This window comes from Poecile atricapillus, chromosome 28 (assembly GCF_030490865.1).
Source record: "Poecile atricapillus isolate bPoeAtr1 chromosome 28, bPoeAtr1.hap1, whole genome shotgun sequence".
Classification (NCBI taxonomy): domain Eukaryota; kingdom Metazoa; phylum Chordata; class Aves; order Passeriformes; family Paridae; genus Poecile; species Poecile atricapillus.
Genome location: NC_081276.1, coordinates 4,589,182 through 4,610,660, shown reverse-complemented (window position 1 = coordinate 4,610,660; position 21,479 = coordinate 4,589,182). Strand labels below are relative to the sequence as shown.

Here is a 21,479-nt window from a genome sequence, read left to right as displayed (position 1 = left end):
CCGGCCCCCTCCCCGCCGCCCTTCTCTGCACATGGGTGGGAGCGCACAAAGTGCCACCACAGCTCAGCCCCAGCGTCCCTCTGCCCCCTCCACTTGCCTGTGCCGGAGCGGGGGGACAGCTCCAGGAACAGCAGGGGAACCCCTCTGTCAGCAGCCCATCATCATCTCTGCACCCTCGGCCCAGCTCAGTGTTTGGGATGGGTGCAGGTCGAAATTGCCCCCTTCAGCTGTGATTGAATGGTTTGATTTGATTGTTGGGGGGCTGAGGCGGCCCCCCCAGGGCCCAGCTTTGAGGGCAGGAGGCCATCCAGGGAGGAGGCAGTGATGCCACGTGTAGTGATGGTGATGATGGCTGCACCGTGCCTCTGGTGGATGTTGTCCCCTCATCCGTGGTTGATGTGGCTGTGCCACGCTTGTGACCATGACTGGATGCCACGCTCGCGGCAGACGCCACACTCATGCTCGTGGCAGACGCCACATCCATGCCTGTGGTGATGCCAGCTCCACGCCCATGCTGGATGCCAGATCCGTGTCTGAAGTGGGAGTTGTGCTCATGGCTGGGGCTGATGCCTTCTCCACACACATCAGGTCTCCAGGCCAGTGCCGCTGTCTCCAGACATCTCTGGGCACTGCTGGGCACTGACCCTGGCACCTGAGCCCTGGCCCAGCGTTACCAGGACCAACCAACGCCTCCACCCCTGTGATGTGGCACCAGGGAGGACTCTGGTGACCCTGTGCACCACAAACCCCAGCCAGGGGACTTTGCCCTGTGCCGACATCTTGAGCTGTGCAAGGCCGCGTTGCGTGGTCCAGAGCCACCATCCCTTTGCACATCGTGGGCAGAGCCTCCGAGTGTCCCTTTAACTGGGGTACAACCCCGGGCCCCAAAACCACCTGTGTGTATGCCAGCATGAAGGACGGGGTGGGAATGCCTCCCTGCCACCTTCAAAGCTTCCCAATACTTCCATGACACCATTCCCCACCCGCAGGTCTCCAGGTGGGATGTGCCCCCACACCTCAGCATCTGCGCCGTGGCACGGGCACACTGGGGCGCCGCACGGGGGTCCCCGCGCTCCCCACACGCCCCAGTACCGGGTGCTGCCCTTTCGGCAGAGACCCCCAACCCCGTCCTGTCCTGACGGGGGTTTTTTGGGGTCCCCGCGCCGAGCGGGGTCCCTGGCGGGGACAGCGGGGCTGCACGGGAGTGAAGTGAAGCAAGGGAGCAGTGATTCAGCGGGACACGCAGCCGGCCCCGTGCCTGGGCGAGCCGGGGCAGGACGGGCACCGGCACGGCCCTCCCGGAGGCGGGCAGCCCCGGGGGCGGCTCCGAGCGCCCCGCGGCCACAGCCGGGCGGGGGTCGCGCAGACCCCGGTCCCAGGGAGGCGCCGGCAGCGCCGAGCACCGGGCGGCGGAGCGGCGGGGATGGGGATGGAGCAGGAGGAGGAGGAGGACGAAGGGCAGGAGGTGGGGCTGGAAGTGAAACCGATTGGGGGGGGCGGGGCGGGCTCGTCATGTGAACGGCCGCATGCTCGGGCAGAAGTGGGTCACGGCGCGGCGGAGGGGCAGGTGCCAGAGCCGCCCGGTGCCGCCCGGTGCTTCCCGGTGCCGCCCGGTGCCTCCCGGTGCCGCCGCTCCCCGCCGCGCCCCGAGCCGCTCCGGACCCCCGCGCCGCCCCATGCGCCCCCCGGCGCCCTGACCGCGGCGGACACGATGCGAGGTGGGTCCGGGGGGCTGCGGGGGGCAGCGGCACGAGTTGGTCCCGGTGGGGATCGGGGAGATCCGCAGCAGCCTGGCAGAGGGGAGCGGGGAGGACCCGACGTCAGCCCGGACGGGGTTACGGGGGATCCGCATCAGCCCCGCCGCTGAGGGACGGGGGACTCGGTGTCAGCCCGGACAGTGACAAGGGGGGACCCGCATCAGCTTTGCCGGAGCGGGACGAGGGGACCCGTGTGAGCCCCGCGGAGGGGATGGGAAGGACCCCGCAGCAGCCCCACTGGGGACACGGGGGGAATCCGCATCAGCGTCGCTGCAACGGGACGAGGGGGGCCCGCACCAGCCCCGCGGAGGGGAACAAGGGGGGAACCCACACCAGCCCCGCCGGGGCCGCTCTGGCTCCTCCAGCTCCCCCTTCGTTAGGAACAAAATTCTTGTTTATTTTGCTTTGCTTTCCGACGCCGGCTTAGACGCACTCTTAAGCTTTTCCCCGCACTAAACCCCTTAATCTCCTCTTCAATATGTTGCTCCCACCAGGGCTGGATTTATTGTAGTTTTTTCCCCCTTTTCCCCCTCCCCACGGCGTGGGGTGCAATTTGGGAGGCTCCTGTAGGGACGGGCAAGGGATCAGGTGCAATTTTGGGTGCCCCGTGTCCAGGGCAGGGGTGAGCTGTGCCAGCACCTGCCTGGTTTTACGCGTTACCGAAGGCAATCCCTACTTTTCACCCCTCTGCTTTGCCAAGCCGGCGGTGGGGAGGAGGAGGATGGAGGGAGGAAGGCTCCAGCGGGACAATCCAGCGGGGCCTGGTGATGGTGACGCAGCGGTGGCCGGACTCAGCTCTGTTCCCAGCGTGCTGGGAGCACCGCTGCACCCTGGGCTGGGATTTTCATCCTCCTTTAAATCATTTTTCCATCATCCCCTGCCTTCCCCCAGCCCTTCGCCCTGCCAGGACTCCTTCGTGCCCCTCCATAGGTGTGTTTTGGGGGTGCAGGTCTTTAGGCACATTTTGGGGTGCGGGTACCAGGACGTTCATCCCCGAGCTCCCCAAATCCTGGTTCCTCCCTGCGCCGCGGGTGCTGCGGCTCTGCCCCCGCCGCACTCTTGTGTAACGGTGGGGCCGGGGTGGGTGACGAGGGCGACGTGAGCCCCCCACATCTCCTTCCTGCCCCTCGACATCCTGGATTTTCACCTTTATTAGGACGGAGGAAAGCATTAACGCCTGCCTAATTGCGAACACGCCTGGCTCTTACGTAGCACTTGCACAGCCAGCACCGGCTTAATTAGCAACTGGGCGAACTTTTCCTTTTTAAAAAATATTTTTCCTTTCCCCCGTGAATTGCTGGTGTTGACCCTAATTTAGGGCCAAACCCTCCTGATATCCCACTATTCCCCCCGGCCGGGCGTTTTTCCCGCAGTCCCACGTCCTCATCTCTCTCGAAGCCCAAATGCCGCATGGCGACGCCAAATTGATTCAATCTCCATTTTCCTTCCCAAAACCGCCACCGCTCTGCCCCATTTCCCCGGGGGCCACAGCAGCTCCTCGCTCCTGTCCTTCCCTGCGCCGCGGCTGCGCCGGGGCCGGGGATGAGGCTTTGCCTTGTATAATCCTATACGGTTTCCAGCCCTCCTGCTCACTTGTTTTGCAAGCAGCGTGGCGAGGAGCGTGCGGTGGCTCGGCAGCCTTTGCGACTTGTCCTAGTGACCTAGATCTGTCATTGGAAAAATCAGAGAGGGCGGAGGAGGAGCTTCCCTGCCCGTTTCGGCGGCGTGCACACGCTGGCTCGGCCGAGGGCGGCCGGCACCCACCGGCCCTCCCGCACGACGGCAGCGCCTGCCCCGGCTACCGCAGCCAGGGCACAGCCGTGCCTGTCACTTCCCAAAAAAACAAGCCCGGAGGATAAAGCTGTCCGATGGATTTATGGGGTCCTGAGGGGTCCAGACGGGATTTGGGATCCCCCACTCTGATAACTCCAGGGAGAGTCAGCACCTGGAGAGCCGAGAGCAGGGATGGGGAGCCGGTGGTCCCTGTCCCCAGTCCATCGTCCCCGTCCCTGCTCCCTGTCACGTTTAACTTTGAACTCGCGGCGGCTATTTAAAGAGCTGCTGATGTCTAAATCAGTCCGGTTTATCGGATGTGGTGAGCAGAGCGGCTCTCCTGCCTTTTTTTAGCCCCGGGGAGATAATTCCCCCCGGTTTAGCAGCAGTGCCGGAGGGGTTCTCCCACCTCAGCCCGCTTCGTCCCCACCCCGGGCTGGCAGGTCCCCCTCCCCGCTGCCTCACCTTTGCCACCCTTCTGCAGCAGGCAAAGTGCAAAGGGCTGAGTCCTGCTCCGGCGGGGCCGGCCTTGGCACGGAGCTGCGTGGCACGGGAGCTGCTGAAGCGGAGCTGCTGAAGCGGAGCGGCCCGGGGGGAGCCGGGGGGAGCCGGGGGGAGCCGCATCCCCCGTCCGGGGCTACGCTCCCCCTGTTGGGGGCACACGCTGCTCCCGGGAAAAACAGCGCTTTGCTGGGGATGGGGAGAATGCAAAACCTCCGTTCGCGTGCCTGCGAGGGAACGTGGCCAGAGGTTGCCCCAGGGCAGGGTGAGAGCAGCCGAGCGCTGTTCTGGCCCAAAGTTTCCAGGAAATCTTTGCTAATCAATTAGGAAAGGAGTTCCCCCTCCAGCATCTCAGCCCGGCACGGGACGTGGTTGTGTCATTGAAATTTTCCCTACTGCCCGCTTGGCCTCGGTGCTGCCCCCGTGTCTGGAGCCGGGGCTCTGAACACCCGGCACGGGCCTGGATTGTTTGGGGCTCCCCGGGTGCATGGATGGGGATGGGATTTTTTGGCAGCGATGGCCGAAGTGCCGGGAGACCCCGAGGCGCTGCGGCACTGGAGGATATTTAATAGCAAAGCCAACAGCAGATGTAAAGGGGTGATAATTCCCTTTATTTCCGTATTTATTCCTACCCCAACAGCAAAACACAACTATGGGTGGTGGCTGTGGGGGAGTGCAGTCACTCCTGGGGCTGGAGGTTGCTGCAGGGGATGAAGGAGTACAGCCAGGGTTTAGGGCAGGAATGGGAAATGGGGTGGCATCGTCGGTCCCTGCGTGTCCCCGTGGATCCCTGTGGGTCCCTTTGGGTCCCTGTGGGTCCCTGTGCAGCCTGGACTCGTGCTCCTCTCCCTGCTCTGGGTGCACCAGGAGGATGCTGAGACCCCCTGGAAGGGGGGAGGTGGTGGAGGTGAAGCATCCCGGCTGGGGCTGGGGGATCCCGAGGGGCTGCAGGGCCGCTGCCAATTACCAGGGGTGCCTGTCCTGCGGCATCGATGGAGCCTGGCACAGGACTGGGGCACGGTCCTGCTTTCCCAGCAGCTTCACTGGGTAACGAGCCAGGGCACTGGGGAAGCGCCGGGGGCTGTTTGGGGCAGGGATGGCCCCAGAGGCACGGAGCCACCTCTGAAATACTCAGAGCTGGGATGCTCGCCCCACTGCCTCCAGCAAGGGCACTGTAGCCCCCCGGGGGAAGGGGTGGCCATATTCTGTCCCTGCGGGGTGACAGCTGGGCAGGCTCAGCCTGGGGGACCGTGCAGGGATCTGCCAGGGCACCCCAAACGCCCTCCCAAGAGTCCTCACCCCGCAGCCAGGGGCACCCACCGATGGGAGCGGGGGCAGCTCCACAAAGCCTCCAGCAGCAATGGGATCACAGCACGTCCCGAGGTTCAACGGGGTGCTGAGGGTTTTGGGGTAATTCCCCCAAAGCAGTGAGATCATACGGCACAGGGGAGGGATGGGGGGGAGGAGGAGGATGGGGCCACCACCCTCTCTGCACCACAGAGGGGGAGTCTGGCCCCCCGCGGCTGCATCCTGCAGGTCCTGCCTTGTTTTGTTTTGGGGTGCCAGAGATGCCCGCCCCTGGGGCGGAGGCGATGGAGAGGAGGGTGTGCCGGCGTGGCACCAGGGCCGATTCCTGCTCCGGGGCGGGCGGCTCTGGCTCTGCCGAAACCACCGGAGCCTCCAGCGTGGTCTGGGGTGGGCGGTGCTGGGCTGGGGGACCACACATGGCTGGGTCTGGGGGCGATCTGGGCACTGGGCAGGGACAGACCTGCGTCCCTCACCTGGAGCTGCAGCTCAGGGTGACAAATGCGTGTCCCCAGCTGGAGGTATCACCCCAAAACGCCCCAAAATCCCCACTCCCGGTGGCGGGATGTCGGGGTGCCGCCCTGAGCAGCAGCCCGGGCCCGGAGTGGCCGCGGGCCCGGAAGGGTTAACGGCGGTGGTTACACAAGCGCCCGTGGCCACGGGCAGGAATTGTGTCAGTGGGACAGGATGGCTCCGAGCGCGGGGCCACGCGCAGCCGCCGCACCGGGGCCATCGCCCCGGGCCCCGGGGCCGGACCGTGCCACAGGGCCACTTACATAAGGGCCGGCCGGTGGCAGCGGGCCGGGAGTTGGGCAAGAAGTGTTTACAGTGGGAGGAGAGCAAATACCACTGCCGGGACATTTTAATTGCCGGCTGGAGATCATTATTACTTATTTTTTTTAACCCTTTTGTTGTTTCTTTTATCCTGATCCCTATTTTAGCTCCGTCGGCCCCAGGGTGGAGTTTCCCTGCTTCCTCCCCCAGAGGGGGAAGAGGTTCACCCGTTCCTAAATGTCCCCCCCGTTCGCAGTGTGGCCGATGGTGGCACGGTTGTGGTGGAAGGAGATACCAAACTCTCCGGTGGGGAAACTGAGGCAAGGAAGGGCCGGGGGGGTTGTGGGGGTGGAGGAATATCCGGGGTTTGGGGTCTACTGCGATGCTTTCCCTGATCACAGTGAGATTTGGGGGATGCGGGAGCTGCTGTGGCCACCCCACCCGCACCCACATTCCTTCCACCCTTCTGGATTTGCCCCAGGACCTTTGGGGGTCGCAGGGGAGATGGGGAGATGGGGTCCGGCCGCCTCGGGGGTCCCTGGCTGCAGCACGAGGGGACACTGCTGGAGCCGACTCGGTGATTCAGCCGGGTTTACAATCAGAGCAGCAATTAACCGTGCTGGGCTGTAATTGGCATCGCCAGGTTACGGCCGTATCTCCACGTCAGTTATTTGGGGCGAGCGTCTTACGAGCGGGTCAGGTGCCAGTGGCGGGCACGGCCGGGTAATTAGCAGGATGGTAATTAGAGCCCCAAAATGCTGCGGGCACACGGCGGGTGGTCAGGGCTTCTCCTTCACCAGGACAGCATCGTCTCCATCCCCCTGGGCTCTCGGGGGGCTCCCCTGCGGGGCGGATCTGGCCATGGGCATTGCACGAAGCCTTTGGGATCCTTGGGGCTTTCGGGGTGGCATTGCTGGGCTGTGCTGGGTGGGTGCCGGCGGTACCGGGCCGTGCTCAGCCCCGCTGTTTGCCGGTGCCGGTAATTCCGGGTACCGGAGTATCGGGGCGTGAGGGCGCGGTGCCCGCGATGCATCACCCGCGCTGCCGGCGGCTGCAATTAGCGTTGCATAATGAACCGACGCCGCTTCCTGCCGGGGGTGGCACCCCCTCCCTGTGCCCCCCGCCGTGCCACCACCTCACTCCCATCCCGGACAGGGCTTGGCTGTTGGAGAGAGGAGCGCTCCCTCCTCTCTCCGGATGGCAGCGAGACCCAGGGAATCGGGGGTGTCTCGGTCATCGGAGCTGGGTGGTGATTTGGGGGTGGTCACACTTGGCCCTCCTGGTGTGTCCAGCCCCCTGCGAAAGGGGTGGTCCTGGGGCTGCGGTGTTGGTGCAGCTGCGGGGGATGTGAGGATGCTCTGGACATCCCTGCCCTGCCCACCGCGGGGAAATCAGCTCTGCTCTCCCAGGCCCAGAACCACGGCAGAGGAGTAGACAGAGGATGTGGGGAGGGGCAGGGATGGGATGTGACTCCCTCGAGTCGGGGACAACGCACAGCCCTGGGAGAAGCCCAGCTCAGCAGCCTGGGGAAGGAGGGCTAAGCCCCAAAATCACCTGGTGCATGTGGGGCATTGGGTTAATCAGTGAATCAAAGGATGCAGGAGGGATCCATCCCTCTGCTTACACCTGGATTTGGAGTGAGTCCTTCCCCAGAGTGGACGAAAGCAAGCCTGCCCCACTGATGGCATCCCTGGGGGTACCAATGGCATCCCTGGGACACTGAGCATCCCTGGGAGGGACCAATGCCATCCCTGGGGGACTGAGCATCCCTGGAGGACCAATGGCACCTCGGCTGCCCCTCTGCCCACTGAGGCTTCACTGCCCCATCCCAGCCTCCCCCAGGCAGCAAGAGATGCCAGGGTGCCGGGGTACAGGTGGCCCTGGCCAAGCACTGGGACTGTCACTCACAGAGGTGGCCCTGCAAAACACATCCCTCAGCCAGAGCCGATGACTCCCAGGGGAGAAGAGAGGCAGAAGGGAATTACCCGAGCGGGGATTTGCACAGGCCCAGGAGATTGGAAATAACCATAATCTGGCCGTAGGGGTTATTTTGGCGCGGCGGTGGCTGCCCAGCACCCTCGAGAGCAGCGCCAGGCTGAGCCTGGCCGGGGGGTGCGGGGGCTGGAGCGGGGATTAGAGGGTGCAGAGATGCCGGGAGGCACGTACGAGTCCCAGGGGTGCCGAGTGTCCCCCCCCGCACGGGCTGGGAGGGCAGAGCCAGCCCAGATCTGGAGCAGCTGGAAAATGAGGAGGACGAAGCCTATTAGCAGCTCAGTGCCAGCGAAGCAGAAGCGGGGAGGGAAGCGGATTTGTGGGGGGAAGGGGGCCAGGACCTTGAGCTGGGGATGGCTATATCAGTCCTGGGTTTCAGAGGAGCTGCTGGGGGGGCCCCAGACCCTCTGCTTGGGCCAGAGCAGCTGCAGGGATGGGGATGGTCCCTGTGCTAAGGCTGTCCCTGTCCTGGTCCCCACATCAGTTCAAAAGTAAGGGGAATGATTCCAAAACAGCGTCCTGGGCAGGCTGGGGCAGAGACATTCTGTGCTCTCCCGGATCCAAGGGCTTTCCTACCCTGTCTCTTGCTGCTGGGGGATGGGGGTACCCCACGCCCTGTGTGAATCTTTTAGGGACCTCTCTCAGGTGCAAGAATCCTTGTGGGGTCTGTGGGAAGGGCTGAGCTGCCGGTGGGTCCAGCTCTCGTGCCTCAGTTTCCCCAGATGCTGAGCCAGCCCGCGGCTGTCATGGACAGGGGGCCATCTCCCTCCCGTTCAGCAGTGACCATTATTAACCCCTTATCCCCTTCCCCTGCAGCCCAAATCGAGGTGATCCCGTGCAAGATCTGCGGAGACAAATCCTCAGGGATCCACTATGGTGTCATCACCTGTGAAGGCTGCAAGGTGAGCCCGGGGGCACCGGCTGCGGGCGGGGGGACGGCCGTGTGAGCCGGCCGGGCACTTCCCCAACTCCTTCCGTCCCATCCCGGGCAGGGTTTCTTTCGGAGGAGCCAGCAGAACAACGCCAGCTACTCCTGCTCCCGGCAGAGGAACTGCCTGATCGACCGCACCAACCGCAACCGCTGCCAGCACTGCCGCCTGCAGAAATGCCTGGCCCTGGGCATGTCCCGCGATGGTGAGTGGGGGTCCCCAGGGACCACCCGCTCCTCCTCGGAGCGAGTCGGGCGCTCAGGATGAAGCTGCCTCCCCCTGGGGGCCGGCGCGGTGCAAGGAGGGTTTGGGAAGGCAGAAATGCTTTTGTGTTTTGCGTGGGAAAATCTAAACCGGTTCTGTTTGGTTTGAGCCAGGGTTGGTCTGGGGCCGGGGGGAGCATCCAGTGGGGTCCCAGCCCTGCTTGGGGCTCAGAGACCCCCAAACCAGGCAGTTACCCGGGAGCCAGGGCGTTTCCCAGGGCAGTGGGTGGTTGTGGCTTTTCCCTGGCGGGTGAAGCTGACACGGCTGCCGTCTCCCCCCGGGGCAGCGGTGAAGTTCGGCCGCATGTCCAAGAAGCAGCGGGACAGCCTCTACGCCGAGGTGCAGAAGCACCAGCAGAGCCAGGAGCAGAGCGGTGGCACCAAGGATGAGCCCGAGCCCCTGAGCCGTGTCTACACCACGAGCGTCAGCAGCGGCCTCTCGGACCTGGACGACATCTCCACGCTGTCGGACGGGCTCCTCTTCGACTTCCCCCTGACCCCCGATGGCAGCAGCACCTACTACAACCTGGACCTGCTGGCCTCGGCACAGCCCTCGCCCGACCAGTCCAGCCTGGACGTGGCCGATGCCACGCTCATCAAGCAGGAGTCCATCTACGAGCTGATGCTGGAGCCGGCACTGTTGGCTCACGGGGCGCTGGAGGGTGCCCAGCTGCCCCCTGACATCTCTGTCCTGGAGATCGGTGAGCACTGCCGCGGTGCCGGGCACGTGTGGGGTGTGTGTGGCCCTGAGGATGGTGCTTGGGGCCACCTCAGCACCTTGCAGGCCGTACCCAGCTCTGGGGACACACAGCTGGTCTAGGGAAGGGTGTCCCTGCCCAGGGCAGGGGGCTGGAATGAGATTTAAGACAAATAAATGGATGGGATTTAAGCTTCCAGCCCAAACCATTCTGGGGTTCTAAGATGGTGAGCCCAGCCTCAGCTCTTGGAGCAGCCCCCAGGCTCCCTGATGGAGCTCAGCACACCCAAGGTCATGTGGCACATCCCTGGCTTGCCTTTTACTCAGCCCCACCTGTCCTCACAGCCCAGTGACACCGTGTGAGCCCCATCACCCCTCCAGCCCTCAGCCCCAGAGGAGAGGACGGGGTTGGGGTCCCCAGGTCTCACCCCCCGCTGTCCCCACCTTGCAGACCGGGTGGCCCAGAACGTGGTGAAGTCTCACCTGGAGACGTGCCAGTACACAACAGAGGAGCTCAAGCGCCTGGCCTGGAGCCTCTACTCCCCCGAGGAGGTCCGTGCCCTGCAGAGCAAGGTGAGTGCCGCTGTCACAGCCCCTGCCACACCCACTGTCACCTGGGGATGAAGGTCAGGAGGGGCTGTCAGTGCTTTGGGGGCTGCCCAGAGGGGGAGTTTGCGGTGGCAGCTCACATCCCAGGTGTCCTAATGCCACCGTGGATGGCACAGCACTGGGTCTCGTCCCCTGGGGGGGTGACAGAGCTGGGGTGTCAGCACACCCTGAGACGCCCCCGCTGTGCCGCAGAGCTGCGAGGCCATGTGGCAGCAGTGCTCGCTGCAGATCTCCAACGCCATCCAGTACGTGGTGGAGTTCGCCAAGCGCATCGACGGCTTCATGGAGCTCTGCCAGAATGACCAGATCATCCTCCTGAAAGCCGGTAAGGGGGGAGCTCCGCCGCCCCCCTCGTGTCCCCGCCGCCCCCCTCGTGTCCCCGCCGCCCCCCTCGTGTCCCCGCCGCCCCCCTCGTGTCCCCGCTGCCCCCCTCGTGTCCCCGCCGCCCCCCTCGTGTCCCCGCCGCCCCCCTCGTGTCCCCGCCGCCCCCCTCGTGTCCCCGCCGCCCCCCTCGTGTCCCCACTGTCCCCCTCCCGTCCCCAACACCTCTCCCGAGCAGCAGCTGTGGGGGCCAGAAGTAAATCCCGTTTTTCTCTTGGCTGGTGCTTTCCTTTTGGGGGTCCCCTCCCTCGCTGCCCCAGTTCTCCCAGTGCTGGGGAGCAGGTGCTGGGCTGGGAGGAGCTGAAGGTCACGTTTAAGGGCGATGGTGAAGGGGGACACGTGGGGAGTGGCTGCCTTGGGCAGAAGTTTTCTCCATGGCTGCCCTGATCCAAATGTCACCCAGAAACTGGGATGGAAATGAGAACAGAAGGTTTTCCTCTGGGAGAAGGGGTGCCAAACTCAAACAGGAGCAGGGAGGATCAAGAGAAAAGGATTGGCCTCTTCTCCCAGCAAGTGACTGGGAAGAGGAGGATGATGGCAGTGCACACCCACGTCCCCCACCCTTCCATCTGCCCAAGCTAGCGATGCCCAAAATCCCTAAAACACTGGAAAAACCTCATGGTTTCTAATCTGTCAGAGCTGGGGAGCTGAGATCAGCACCCAGCACTGGGGACACGTGCCAGTGTCCCAGCAGGGTGCTGTACCCCAAAGCCAGAGCTGGCCATGCCTGACGTGCTGGAGTTTAACTCATTCTCTCATTTCTTCCTTCCATTTTCTTTTTATTTATTTTGTTTTCACCCTTTCCTCTCTCTCGGTGCTCCACCATGACCTCGGTCTCTCTGTGCCTGGCCGTGAATGACTGGATAATATTTCCCTTTGGTGAAATATTGTGGTCACAATTGGACACCTAAAAACTCCCAACCAATCCCAAAACCCCAAACTGGATTTGTTGAAATACCCATTCTGCTGTTGGAAATGGACAATCTGGACCTCAAACGTGCACTGGGGGCTGTCCTCTTTCTTACATTTGGTCCTGGGCTGATGGAAACCCCCCCTGACCTTCCCCACCCTGCCCTGCCCTGCCCTCGTCTGCGCTCTCTCTGCCTACATCAGGTTGCCTCGAGGTGCTCCTGATCCGCATGATCCGTGCGTTCAACCCCTTGAACAACACCGTCCTCTTCGAGGGCAAGTTCGGTGGGATGCAGATGTTCAAATCTCTCGGTAAGAGCTGCTCCTCCTCAGAGCTCTACTCCTTCTCCCCTCTTCTCCCCTCTTCTCCCCTCTTCTCCCCTCTTCTCCCCCCTTCTCCCCCCTTCTCCCCCCCTTCTCCCCCCCCTTCTCCCCCCCTTCTCCCCCCCTTCTCCCCCCCTTCTCCCCCCTTCTCCCCCCTTCTCCCCCCTTCTCCCCCCCTTCTCCCCCCTCTTCCTCCCCCTATCCTCTGTTTTCCCTGTCCCTCTCCTCTCCCTGGAGCCCACACAAGGCTGGGATTTGCAGCCAGGTGAGTGTCCAGGACCCCCCTCCACCCATCTCATCTCCCAAAGCCTTTCCAAGCTCCGGGTTCTGCTGGTGGGTGGGTGGAGCAGTGACAGTGACGTGTCCCTGCTGTCCCCTGCCCAGGCTGTGACGACCTCATCGGTGCCGTCTTCGAGCTGGGGAGGACCCTGTGCCGCCTGCAGCTGTCAGACGAGGAGCTCGCCCTCTTCACTGCTGCTGTCCTGCTCTCCCCAGGTACTGGGGGGCTCTGGGGAGGGCCCCATATCCAGGGGTGTCCTGTGGGGACAGCTGACCCCAAAAACCTCAGCACAGCTTCCTTGGTGGATGATTTCAGTTATTCCTGGGAAAGGAACTTGGGGGGAAAGTGTATCTAAAGATGCACAAAACGCATCTGTCAAACCTCCTTGGTGGAACTGTGTCACCCATGGTGGAGAGGGGAGTATAGAGAGGAGCCAAGTGTCCCTAAAATCATTCTGGAGAGCAGGAAGGGTTAAAAGAGCCAGGGGCCACTGCCCTGTGCCTGGGAGAGACCCTGTGGTGACTCCAACCCTGTGGTGACTCCAACCCTGTGGTGACTCCAACCCTGTGGTGACTCGGTCCCTCCTCTCCCACAGACCGCCCGTGGCTGACCGAGTCCAAGAAGGTGCAAAAGCTCCAGGACAAGATCTACGTGGCCCTGCAGCACGAGATCCAGAAGAAACACTCCACCGAGGACAAGCTCTCGAAGGTAATGGCACAGGAAACGCGGCCAGGGGTGCAGGGGCTGTCTGAGCTCGGGGACGGGGCTGTGCCAGGGCTCATGAGCCACACATGGGCATTGTGGAGAGTGAGACCTCAAACCTGTCAGAGGAGGAGAATTTCTCCTTCCAAGGGCTGTGAATCTCTGTTGTGGTGCAGGCAGAGGCAGCACCGTGCTGCTGAGCCTGGCAGTGCATCAGGAAATTGGAGTTTTTTAGGCAAAATGAGCTATTTTGGGAATGCTTTGACCTGTACAGAGCTGGGGTGGGGAGGAGCCCCCCTGTGAAAAGGTGTGGGTTTGGGGGTGAGGTTGCTGCCAGGCTGTGCAAAGGTGGGGAGTCTGCTGGTGCCCCAGTGCCAGGCAAAGCCAGTGATCCCCAAACCCACCCGCTGTGCCCAGGGAAGGGGGAACAGCCGTGCAAGGGACACCCAGGGGTCCCCAATCCCCCCTGCTTGTCCCCAAGGGAAGGGAAACTGGCATCAGGACCCCTACACTCAGTGGTCACCAGCTCCTTCTCTCCCTGCAGATGGTTTCCAAGCTGCCCTTGATGAAGACCATTTGCAACCTGCACTTGGACAAGTTGGAATTTTTCCGTCTCCTGCACCCGGAGACTGCCATGAACTTCCCCCCCCTCTATAAGGAGGTTTTCAACTCGGAGCTTCAGTACAGCGACCCCCGGGAGAGCTAAGGCCGGGAGCCAGCGGCCCCCTTCGAGTTCCCCAAAACTTGGAGATGAACTGCACTTCAGAGGTTTGGGGCAATTTATTTAAATCAAATAATCAAACTCAAGAGAACCCCGGGGGGGGCTGCGGTGCCTCCCTGGCCCCATCTCCTCGCTGTGGATTGCAATAGCTCTTGAATGTAAAGCACCTTGAAGGAAAAAGCAAATGGACTTTGCCATACCAGTGAAATGAATGTGAAATCTCTGCTCGGGAGAGGAGATGCTCCTGGCAGTGGTGAGGGACCGGCTGCTCCCCGTGACACGGGAGGAGGGAGTGCCCTTCCCGCTGTCCTGGCTGCACTCTCCACCTCCGATTTTTATTTCTTTGTTTTTTAATTATTATTTTTATTTTATTGTTTTTTTAAAACCCAAACACCAGGCATGGGATAAAGAAGGGGCAATGCTGACTCGGCTGGGTCGGGCTGGGGCTGGAACTGAGGAGAGGGAAAAGACAGAGCCTTTGCTTTATTTCATCTCCCATGGGTGCAGCAGGCCCCCAGGAGCTTGGCCAAGAAAGGTCTGGCTGTGGCTGGTGAGGGATTCAGCACAGGATTTTCCTGTGGAGGAGGCTGGTTTGAGGGAAAAGATGCCCAGGGCAGCAGGGGAAAAGTTTTGGAGGGTGTCCATGCCCTCCATCACAGCATTTTCCCAAATTCCCAGCCAGCTCCTCATCCGCCCGACTTTGCAGAGCCGATTCAGCAGGTTCACCCTGCCTGGTGCCACCTTTGTGCATCCCAAAAGCTTTTCCAGGGCCATGGGACTTCAGCCAGAGCCCAAATCCTGGCCACCCCACCCCAGAGACACCCATGGCCACTGGAGGGGCTCCAGGGCTGTCCCTGTCCCTGTGGTGGCCGCAGCAGCGGTGCCCTCTGGGTGCTGCTGTTTTGTGTAGCTCTCTTATCAATCCCACTTAAACTGCCCCATGGGTCAGCACCCAGAGGAGTTTGTGACCCTTCCTCCAGCTGGGTCCCATCCCAGGTTCTCCCTTCCCACACCACACACAGGAGCCCAGATGTGGCTGCAGATGTGGCTCTGCAGGTTGGATTGGACCCAGGCTTTCCCCTCAATGAGCTGCCTAGAACTGTTATTTTTGGGGTTGTTCTTGAGTTTAGCAGGATTTAGGAGCTTTTTAGGGGGAGAAACTGCCTGTTGTAGTCAAGGGGAAGTGAAAGGTCCTTATTCCTCCCTTCAAGGAATAAGGGTGGTTGGAAGGAATGTGGTGTTTGGGACCTGCTGCTCCTTTTGGGAGGCTCAAAAGGGGATGAAGGGAAGAATTTCTGGGGTGATGCTGTTCTAGGCCACAACAGCAGGGGATGCTTGAGAGACTCTGTGGCTCTGCAGATGGATTTTTCTGTTCCTGTTCCTGCTCCCACTGCAGAAAATGCCAAAAAACTACAAGGGAAAAATCTGCTCCAAGGCAGCCCCAGTTTCTGCTGACAAAGGGCTAAAATCCCAAGCCCTTTCCTGCTTTGTGCTGATTCCTCGTGCACCCAATCCCATCCTCCGGCAGCTTGGATCATCCCCGAGTGTGAGCCAAAACCTTTGGATCCATAACTGCACCCTTTAAACTAAATGAGCTTTCTTAGTGACGTGAGGGATATTCCTGCTTTTATTAAAAGACCTCCCAGGGAAGACCATGGACCAACCTTGACGACGAGGGAAGACTCCCCAGGAAGCTGATGGGATTTCTGCTCCGCTCAAAGGCAGAGGGAAATGTGGGACCGCGTTCCTCCCCAGCAGCTGCAGCCCTGAGCTCCCTGGGTTTGCTGACCACATCCCAACAGCTTCTGGGAGCAGATTGGAGCCCACCAGCCTTGGCTCCCTCTCTGTTGGAGCCAGGTCTCTGGGAAAAGGCTGCCGGCGCTCCCACGGCCCCACGCGATGTCCAGTGCCAATGCGTCGCTGTCCAGCGCAGCGTCCACGGGCTGGGGATGTGCCCGGCTCCTCTCCTGCCCTCTCCAAAGCTTGGACAGAAGTGAGAAGTCAGTACTGCCTTTTATGTCCAGAGGGTTGTGCCTTTTTTTTTTTTTTGGAAAAGCATCATTTCCAACAGCACCGTTCACTTCCCGGGAAAAGCACCCCCAGAACACGACTCTGCTTCTTGGCAGGGGCAGCCGAGCTTGGAGGGAACAGCCCGCGGGTGTTTGGAAACGTTTGGGGAAAAACAAAACAAAACAAAAAGGAAAAAAAAAAGCACACACCCTTCTTTTCACCCTCAGTATTCGTCAGCCAACACACAGCAATGGTCAACGCCACCGACTTCACTTCATCCGGCAAAGAACCCAGGAAAGCACCTTAACCCGGGAACGGGGGCGCCTCGCCGCGCTCCTCCGGCTCACGGCACAGCCTCCGTCCCGTGGGGAGAGATTCTGGATTATTCTGAGCAATAAGAGCCCCCCGTGGGAACCTAGGGAAGACTGGAAGTATTAAACACGTGTAACTCGACCTGCCAAACCGCGGGAACCTGCACTTTTCAGTTCTCTTTAAAGGAACCGACTTGATTTGATGATTTTTTTTGGGAGGGGATAAAGTGATTCGGTGTCAATTCGGTGATTCCTGGCCTGGGACGGGCGCCACGCATGGAAAGGGAGGGCGAGGGATGGCAGCCCCTGCCTGGGGCTCGCCAGGGCTGTGCCCGGGTCCCTCAGCCCCGCTGGGCCACCCAGAGCTCGCAGGGAAAGGGCGAACAACAAAGCCTGGGCAGAAATGCCCGAGAAAGGGAGAATTCTGCTCTCGCCTGTGGAGGCTGCCCGGGAGCCCCGAGCCCCCCGTGGCTCCGCTGCTCCGTGCTCGGCGTCTCCGAGACGTTCCCATCCCAGCGTGGGATGTTCCTTTCCAACAGCCCCGCGCAGCCTCGGCCGCCAGCGATGGCTCTTTTCCAGACCAAGATTAATTTAGTGTTTGTTTGTCTGCTCTGGCAGTTTAGCTGAGTGTCCATTTTCACCCACAGAACCCTCACACTGTGTATAAAGATGGATCAAAAATATATATAATATATATTCTTGTGAATGTTGGTGCAAAAGAGAAAAATATATAAAGTTTCAGTCGGTTTATGTTATTTTTTATCTCTATGAATGAAAGGAAGAAATGGAATACCTTTTATTTCCATTTACCACCCCTCCACACACACCTACCTGTAGATACCAACAGGTTTTATGGAAATGTTTTACTTTTTAGATTTAGGAAAATGCTTCTGTTCTCATTGAATGTTCTGTCTTGTAAGATTGTAATTTCTATTTTTTTAAAGAAAAGAAAATAACTAAATAAAATTTCCTCTTTCAGACCAGTCAGCGTAGGAAGGGAGGGCAGGGGAGGGAGAAATGTTTATTTAAGGACAAAAACTGTTGTTGGAATTTTTCATAACATTAAATAAAAAGTAATATAATGTATGGATGACAACCTTTTTACTGAGGTGTGTTCTATAGGTACATAGATGTATATTGCACAAAATTTACAGGAAGAAAAATAAAGTCTGTTTCACAAGGTTAAAAAAAAATTATAATGTTGGAAATAGTGATTTTAAATTTTAGCAAAGAGTGAGAGTGAAAGTGAATCCCTCAAAGTGATGAAAAAATATTTCATTTCTTCCATGGGCTCAGGACTGAGCTGTACCAGGATCCCAGAATGGTTTGGGTTGGGAGGGACATTAAATCCCATCCAGTGCCACCCCTGCCATGGCAGGGACACCTTCCACCATCCCAGGCTGCTCCAAGCCCCGTCCAACCTGGCCTTGGGCACTGCCAGGGATCCAGGGGCAGCCACAGCTGCTCTGGGCACCCTGTGCCAGGGCCTGCCCACCCTCCCAGCCAACAATTCCTTCCCAATATCCCATCTATCCTGTGCAGGATTTGGATATGAGGGTAGATTTCAGACACTGGGAGGTGTTCTTGCTTCATTTAATGCCAAGAGCACAGCAAAGTGAGCCAGGAGGAGGCTGGATCAGTGCCCTGTGGGTGTGTGTTTGGTTTGGAGTTCCTGGAAGCACTTCCCAGCTCCTCTGTGTCCTCCAGCCTGGGCACTCCAAGGAAGAGCAGAGGTTTGGGAAGATTCTTCACCTGGGAATGCAGTTTAAGAACCCCTTGAGGGACAGGGACTGCACCTGGCAGTACTGGGGACACATTTTGGGGCAGGAGATTGGAGACAGGTCTGGGGGGATTGTGCATCTGTGGGAAGGAATCAGGGACAGCTGAGGAGAATTTGGGAGTCATTTTCAAACAGTTCCCAGTCCTAGGAAGAAAACACCCCAGATATACCAGGGCATTATACACGGATGTTTCTGGGTGTCCTGGATTTAACAAGGATGCAAGGACTTGGATACCAGGCACCAATCTCTGCTCTGGGCCAGGGCCAGGAGCCCAGGAAGGGCTGGAGCTGTGCCAGGCCTTGGGATGGATCTCAGGGCAAGGTTCTTCCCCCCGAGGGTGCTGGCACTGCCCAGGCTCCCCAGGGAATGGGCCCGGCCCCAAGGCTGCCAGAGCTCCAGGAGCGTTTGGACAGCGCTCTCAGGGATGCTCAGGGTGGGGTTCTTGGGGTGTCTGGGCAGGGCCAGGGGCTGCACTGATCATCCCTGAGAGTCCTTTCCAGCTCAAGATATTCCAGGATTCTTTGACTCTCTGCTCTGGGTTCAGGCAGGTCAAAGGGATCACTGGGTGTGAAACGTGTAAATCTCATCCTCGTTTCCTTCTGCTTCCCCTGTGGATCTCACCTGGGTGTCCATTCCCTGCTGCTGTGCAGATCCAGAGCTGTTTCCCTCAGGAGCACAGCTGGGCTGTCCAGGAGCTGTGGAGCAGAAGGAAATAATGAAAAAGGGATTCTTGGAGCAGCAGGGTCAGTCAATGCCAGCTCCCATTGCTGCTCTCGGCCATTCCCAGGGAACAACAATTTTCCTCTTCCACCTTCCCACCCATTTGGAGTTCAAATATTGCAGGATGAATCCTGGCTGCTCCCAAGAGCTGGGAACACCCCGAAACAGGGCACAGCTTGTGGAGATGCTGGGAAAGGCCATCACCCATTTTGGGGTTGGAGTGGAGCTGGGGTGTCCAGGGGTGCGCTGTGTCCCATGTGGGAGCACCAGAGCCGAGGGTGCCGCCCTTGGATTGCTGCACACCGACATTTTTGCTTTCATTTGAAAAAATACGTGTCTTCCCCACCCCTAAAAAAATCCTGTTTCTTTGGTGTATTTCGGGAAAATAAAATAATAAATAAAAGCATGGCAAATCCATTTTAAAATTCCTTGTGAAGAGCTGCTCTTTAAACAAACAAACAAAAAATATTCGGGAGAAATGGCTCCAAGGGAGAAGCTGGGGATTGTCAAGGAGGTTTCAGACCTGAAGTCCGGGGTCAGGGTGGGCTCTGGAGGGATGGGATCCCATGGGACAGGGGACAGGAGTCTGGGGACCCTCCCCGCTGTCCCCCAGTAACGCTCCCTCTCTTACTGGTCCAGCCACACTGGATTTACTGGGGCCGAGTGACCTCTGCTGGTTCACACCCAAAATATTCCCTGCGTGTCGATGATCCGGATGGATGGGAACAGACCCGAGCCTTCCTTCCCAAAAACACCCTCCCAGCTGGAAAACCCCGGAGCCAGCGGCACTGCCCGGCCCCGCTTTGGGGCAAATCCCCGGCAAAACGGGGCAGCCCAGGCAGGGCAGGGCTGGGACATTTCAGGAGCTGCATTTCAGGAGGGCTGGGTGAGTTTTGGGGGGATTTTAGGGTAAGGTTACAGAGAGATGTCTCAGCATTCGCTCAGCTAAGAGGGATGAGCCTGACACACTCCCTGGAGCTGCGAGAGACACAAACCACGGCCCCAGCGCTTGGAAATGGATTTTAAAGTTGATTTGGGTTTTTATACACCCGAATTAACAGGATTTGCAGAGCTAAGATCTTGGAGACGTACCCCTACCCACATTAATTCTAATGCGGTGAAAATGAGCATTTAATGAGCTCTAGAACCAAACAAAAGTGTTCAGGCTGGAAGGGAGCAGAAAATAAATAAACTAAATAAATTTTCCTCTTTCAGACCAGTCAGCTCAGGAAGGGAGGGCAGGGGAGGAAGAAAATACTTATTTAAGGACAAAACTGTTGTCGGAATTTTTCATAATACTAAATAAAAAATAACGTAATGTATGAATTACAACTTTTTACTGAGGTGTTCTGTGGGTACATAGATGTATATTGAACAAAATTTACATTAAGAAAAATAAAATCTGTTTTATAAAGTAAAAAAATAATTCAAAAAAACAATTAATAATGTTGGAAATAGTGATTTTAAATTTTAGCAAAGACTGTGTTATAAATCCAGATTGTGATATTGGCTTTTCACAAGTATTAAGATGAATGCTATATATTTTACTATGTCTTTTTCTCCTGCTAACAAGTTTTAAGTGTAAGTCAAAAAAAATTTTAGACGTTGAATCTATGTCCTGTCTGTACAAAGCAAAATAATCTCCAGTAGAGAAATGATGAAGCCCAAGATGCTATCGACACTGCCTGCCTGTAAAAGAAGGAACTCCAACCCAAATAAAAAAGTAATAAAGAAAAATTAAACTTCTAAGATGCATGCTCTAAAAAAGCAGACCCAAAGCGTAACCATGCAAAATACTTCTTAAAAAAATTTAAATATACATTAAACCCCTACAACAGAATAAGATGTGTTCCAAATATACCAAGTGTGCTCTTGGCAGCACACCAAGACACCTGGCTCTTACTGTTTACTTTCTGTCTCTTATTGTCTTTATTAAACCTTTTAAAATTTAACAGGAGAGTGAACCTCGTTTTTCACAACTGAGACTGAAAATGAATCCTTTTAAAGTCTTTAATTGGAAAAACTTTAATTTTATCTGTACTCTCGGGACTGAGCTATACAAGAGTCCCAGAATGGTTTGGGTTGGGAGGGACCTCAAAGCTCCTCCAGTGCCACCCCTGCCATGGCAGGGACACCTTCCACCATCCCAGGCTGCTCCAAGCCCCATCCAGCCTGGCCTTGGGCACTGCCAGGGATCCAGGGGCAGCCACAGCTGCTCTGGGCACCCTGTGCCAGGGCCTGCCCACCCTCCCAGCCAACAATTCCTTCCCAATATCCCATCCAGCCCTGCCCTCTGGCACTGGGAGCCATTCCCTGTGTCCTGTCCCTCCAGGCCTTGTCCCCAGTCCCTCTCCAGCTCTCCTGGAGCCCCTTTAGGCCCTGCAAGGGGCTCTGAGCTCTCCCTGGAGCCTTCTCTTCTCCAGGTGAGCACCCCCAGCTCTCCCAGCCGTGTCCCAGCCCCTGGAGCATCTCCCCCCCGGCAGAGCCCCGGGCGGGGTCGGTCCCGGTACTTCGGACAATTCTGTCCCTCCCGGCTGCCGTCCCGCGCCACCGCCCCTCCCCTCCGCCCTGCCCCTCACATGACAGCAGCGGGAGTGCGCCGCGAGGCACGCTGGGAGTTGTAGTTTTTGGCGCGGGACGTGCAGCGGCGGCTGCTATTGGCGGGACTCTGTTTCCCAGCGCTCCCCGCGGCGGCCCGGGGGGAGCGGGAGCGGGTGCTCGCTGAGGTGGGCGCGGGGGA

At 58.9% G+C, this 21,479-nt stretch overlaps 2 protein-coding genes across 4 annotated transcripts in view; both read left to right on the top strand.

Annotated features, from left to right (window-relative positions):
• SCAMP4 (secretory carrier membrane protein 4) overlaps window positions 1-21,479 on the top strand; it is a 138,267-nt gene that overhangs the window by 95,378 nt on the left and 21,410 nt on the right. The window contains exon 1 of one of the 2 annotated variants that reach the window (XM_058858693.1): window positions 21,383-21,465. The exons of the other annotated variant lie outside the window; for it this stretch is intronic. The gene's annotated coding sequence lies outside the window, so the exon portion shown is untranslated. Of the gene's footprint in view, window positions 1-21,382; window positions 21,466-21,479 lie in introns of those variants that run through there. 2 annotated transcript variants of the gene reach the window in all.
• Window positions 1,447-16,194, top strand: LOC131589340 (nuclear receptor ROR-beta-like). 2 transcript variants are annotated; one of them, XM_058858688.1, is made up of 10 exons: window positions 1,447-1,465; window positions 8,919-9,004; window positions 9,095-9,236; window positions 9,582-9,995; window positions 10,443-10,564; window positions 10,793-10,925; window positions 12,095-12,202; window positions 12,599-12,709; window positions 13,090-13,202; window positions 13,741-16,194. In XM_058858688.1, the coding sequence occupies exons 3-10, from the start codon at window positions 9,224-9,226 to the stop codon at window positions 13,900-13,902; spliced, it is 1,176 nt and encodes a 391-aa protein (XP_058714671.1). In that variant the 5' UTR covers window positions 1,447-1,465; window positions 8,919-9,004; window positions 9,095-9,223; the 3' UTR covers window positions 13,903-16,194. The 2 variants fall into 2 exon arrangements, with proteins under 2 accessions (XP_058714671.1, XP_058714670.1); XM_058858687.1 differs by lacking the exon at window positions 1,447-1,465 and adding an exon at window positions 1,520-1,718.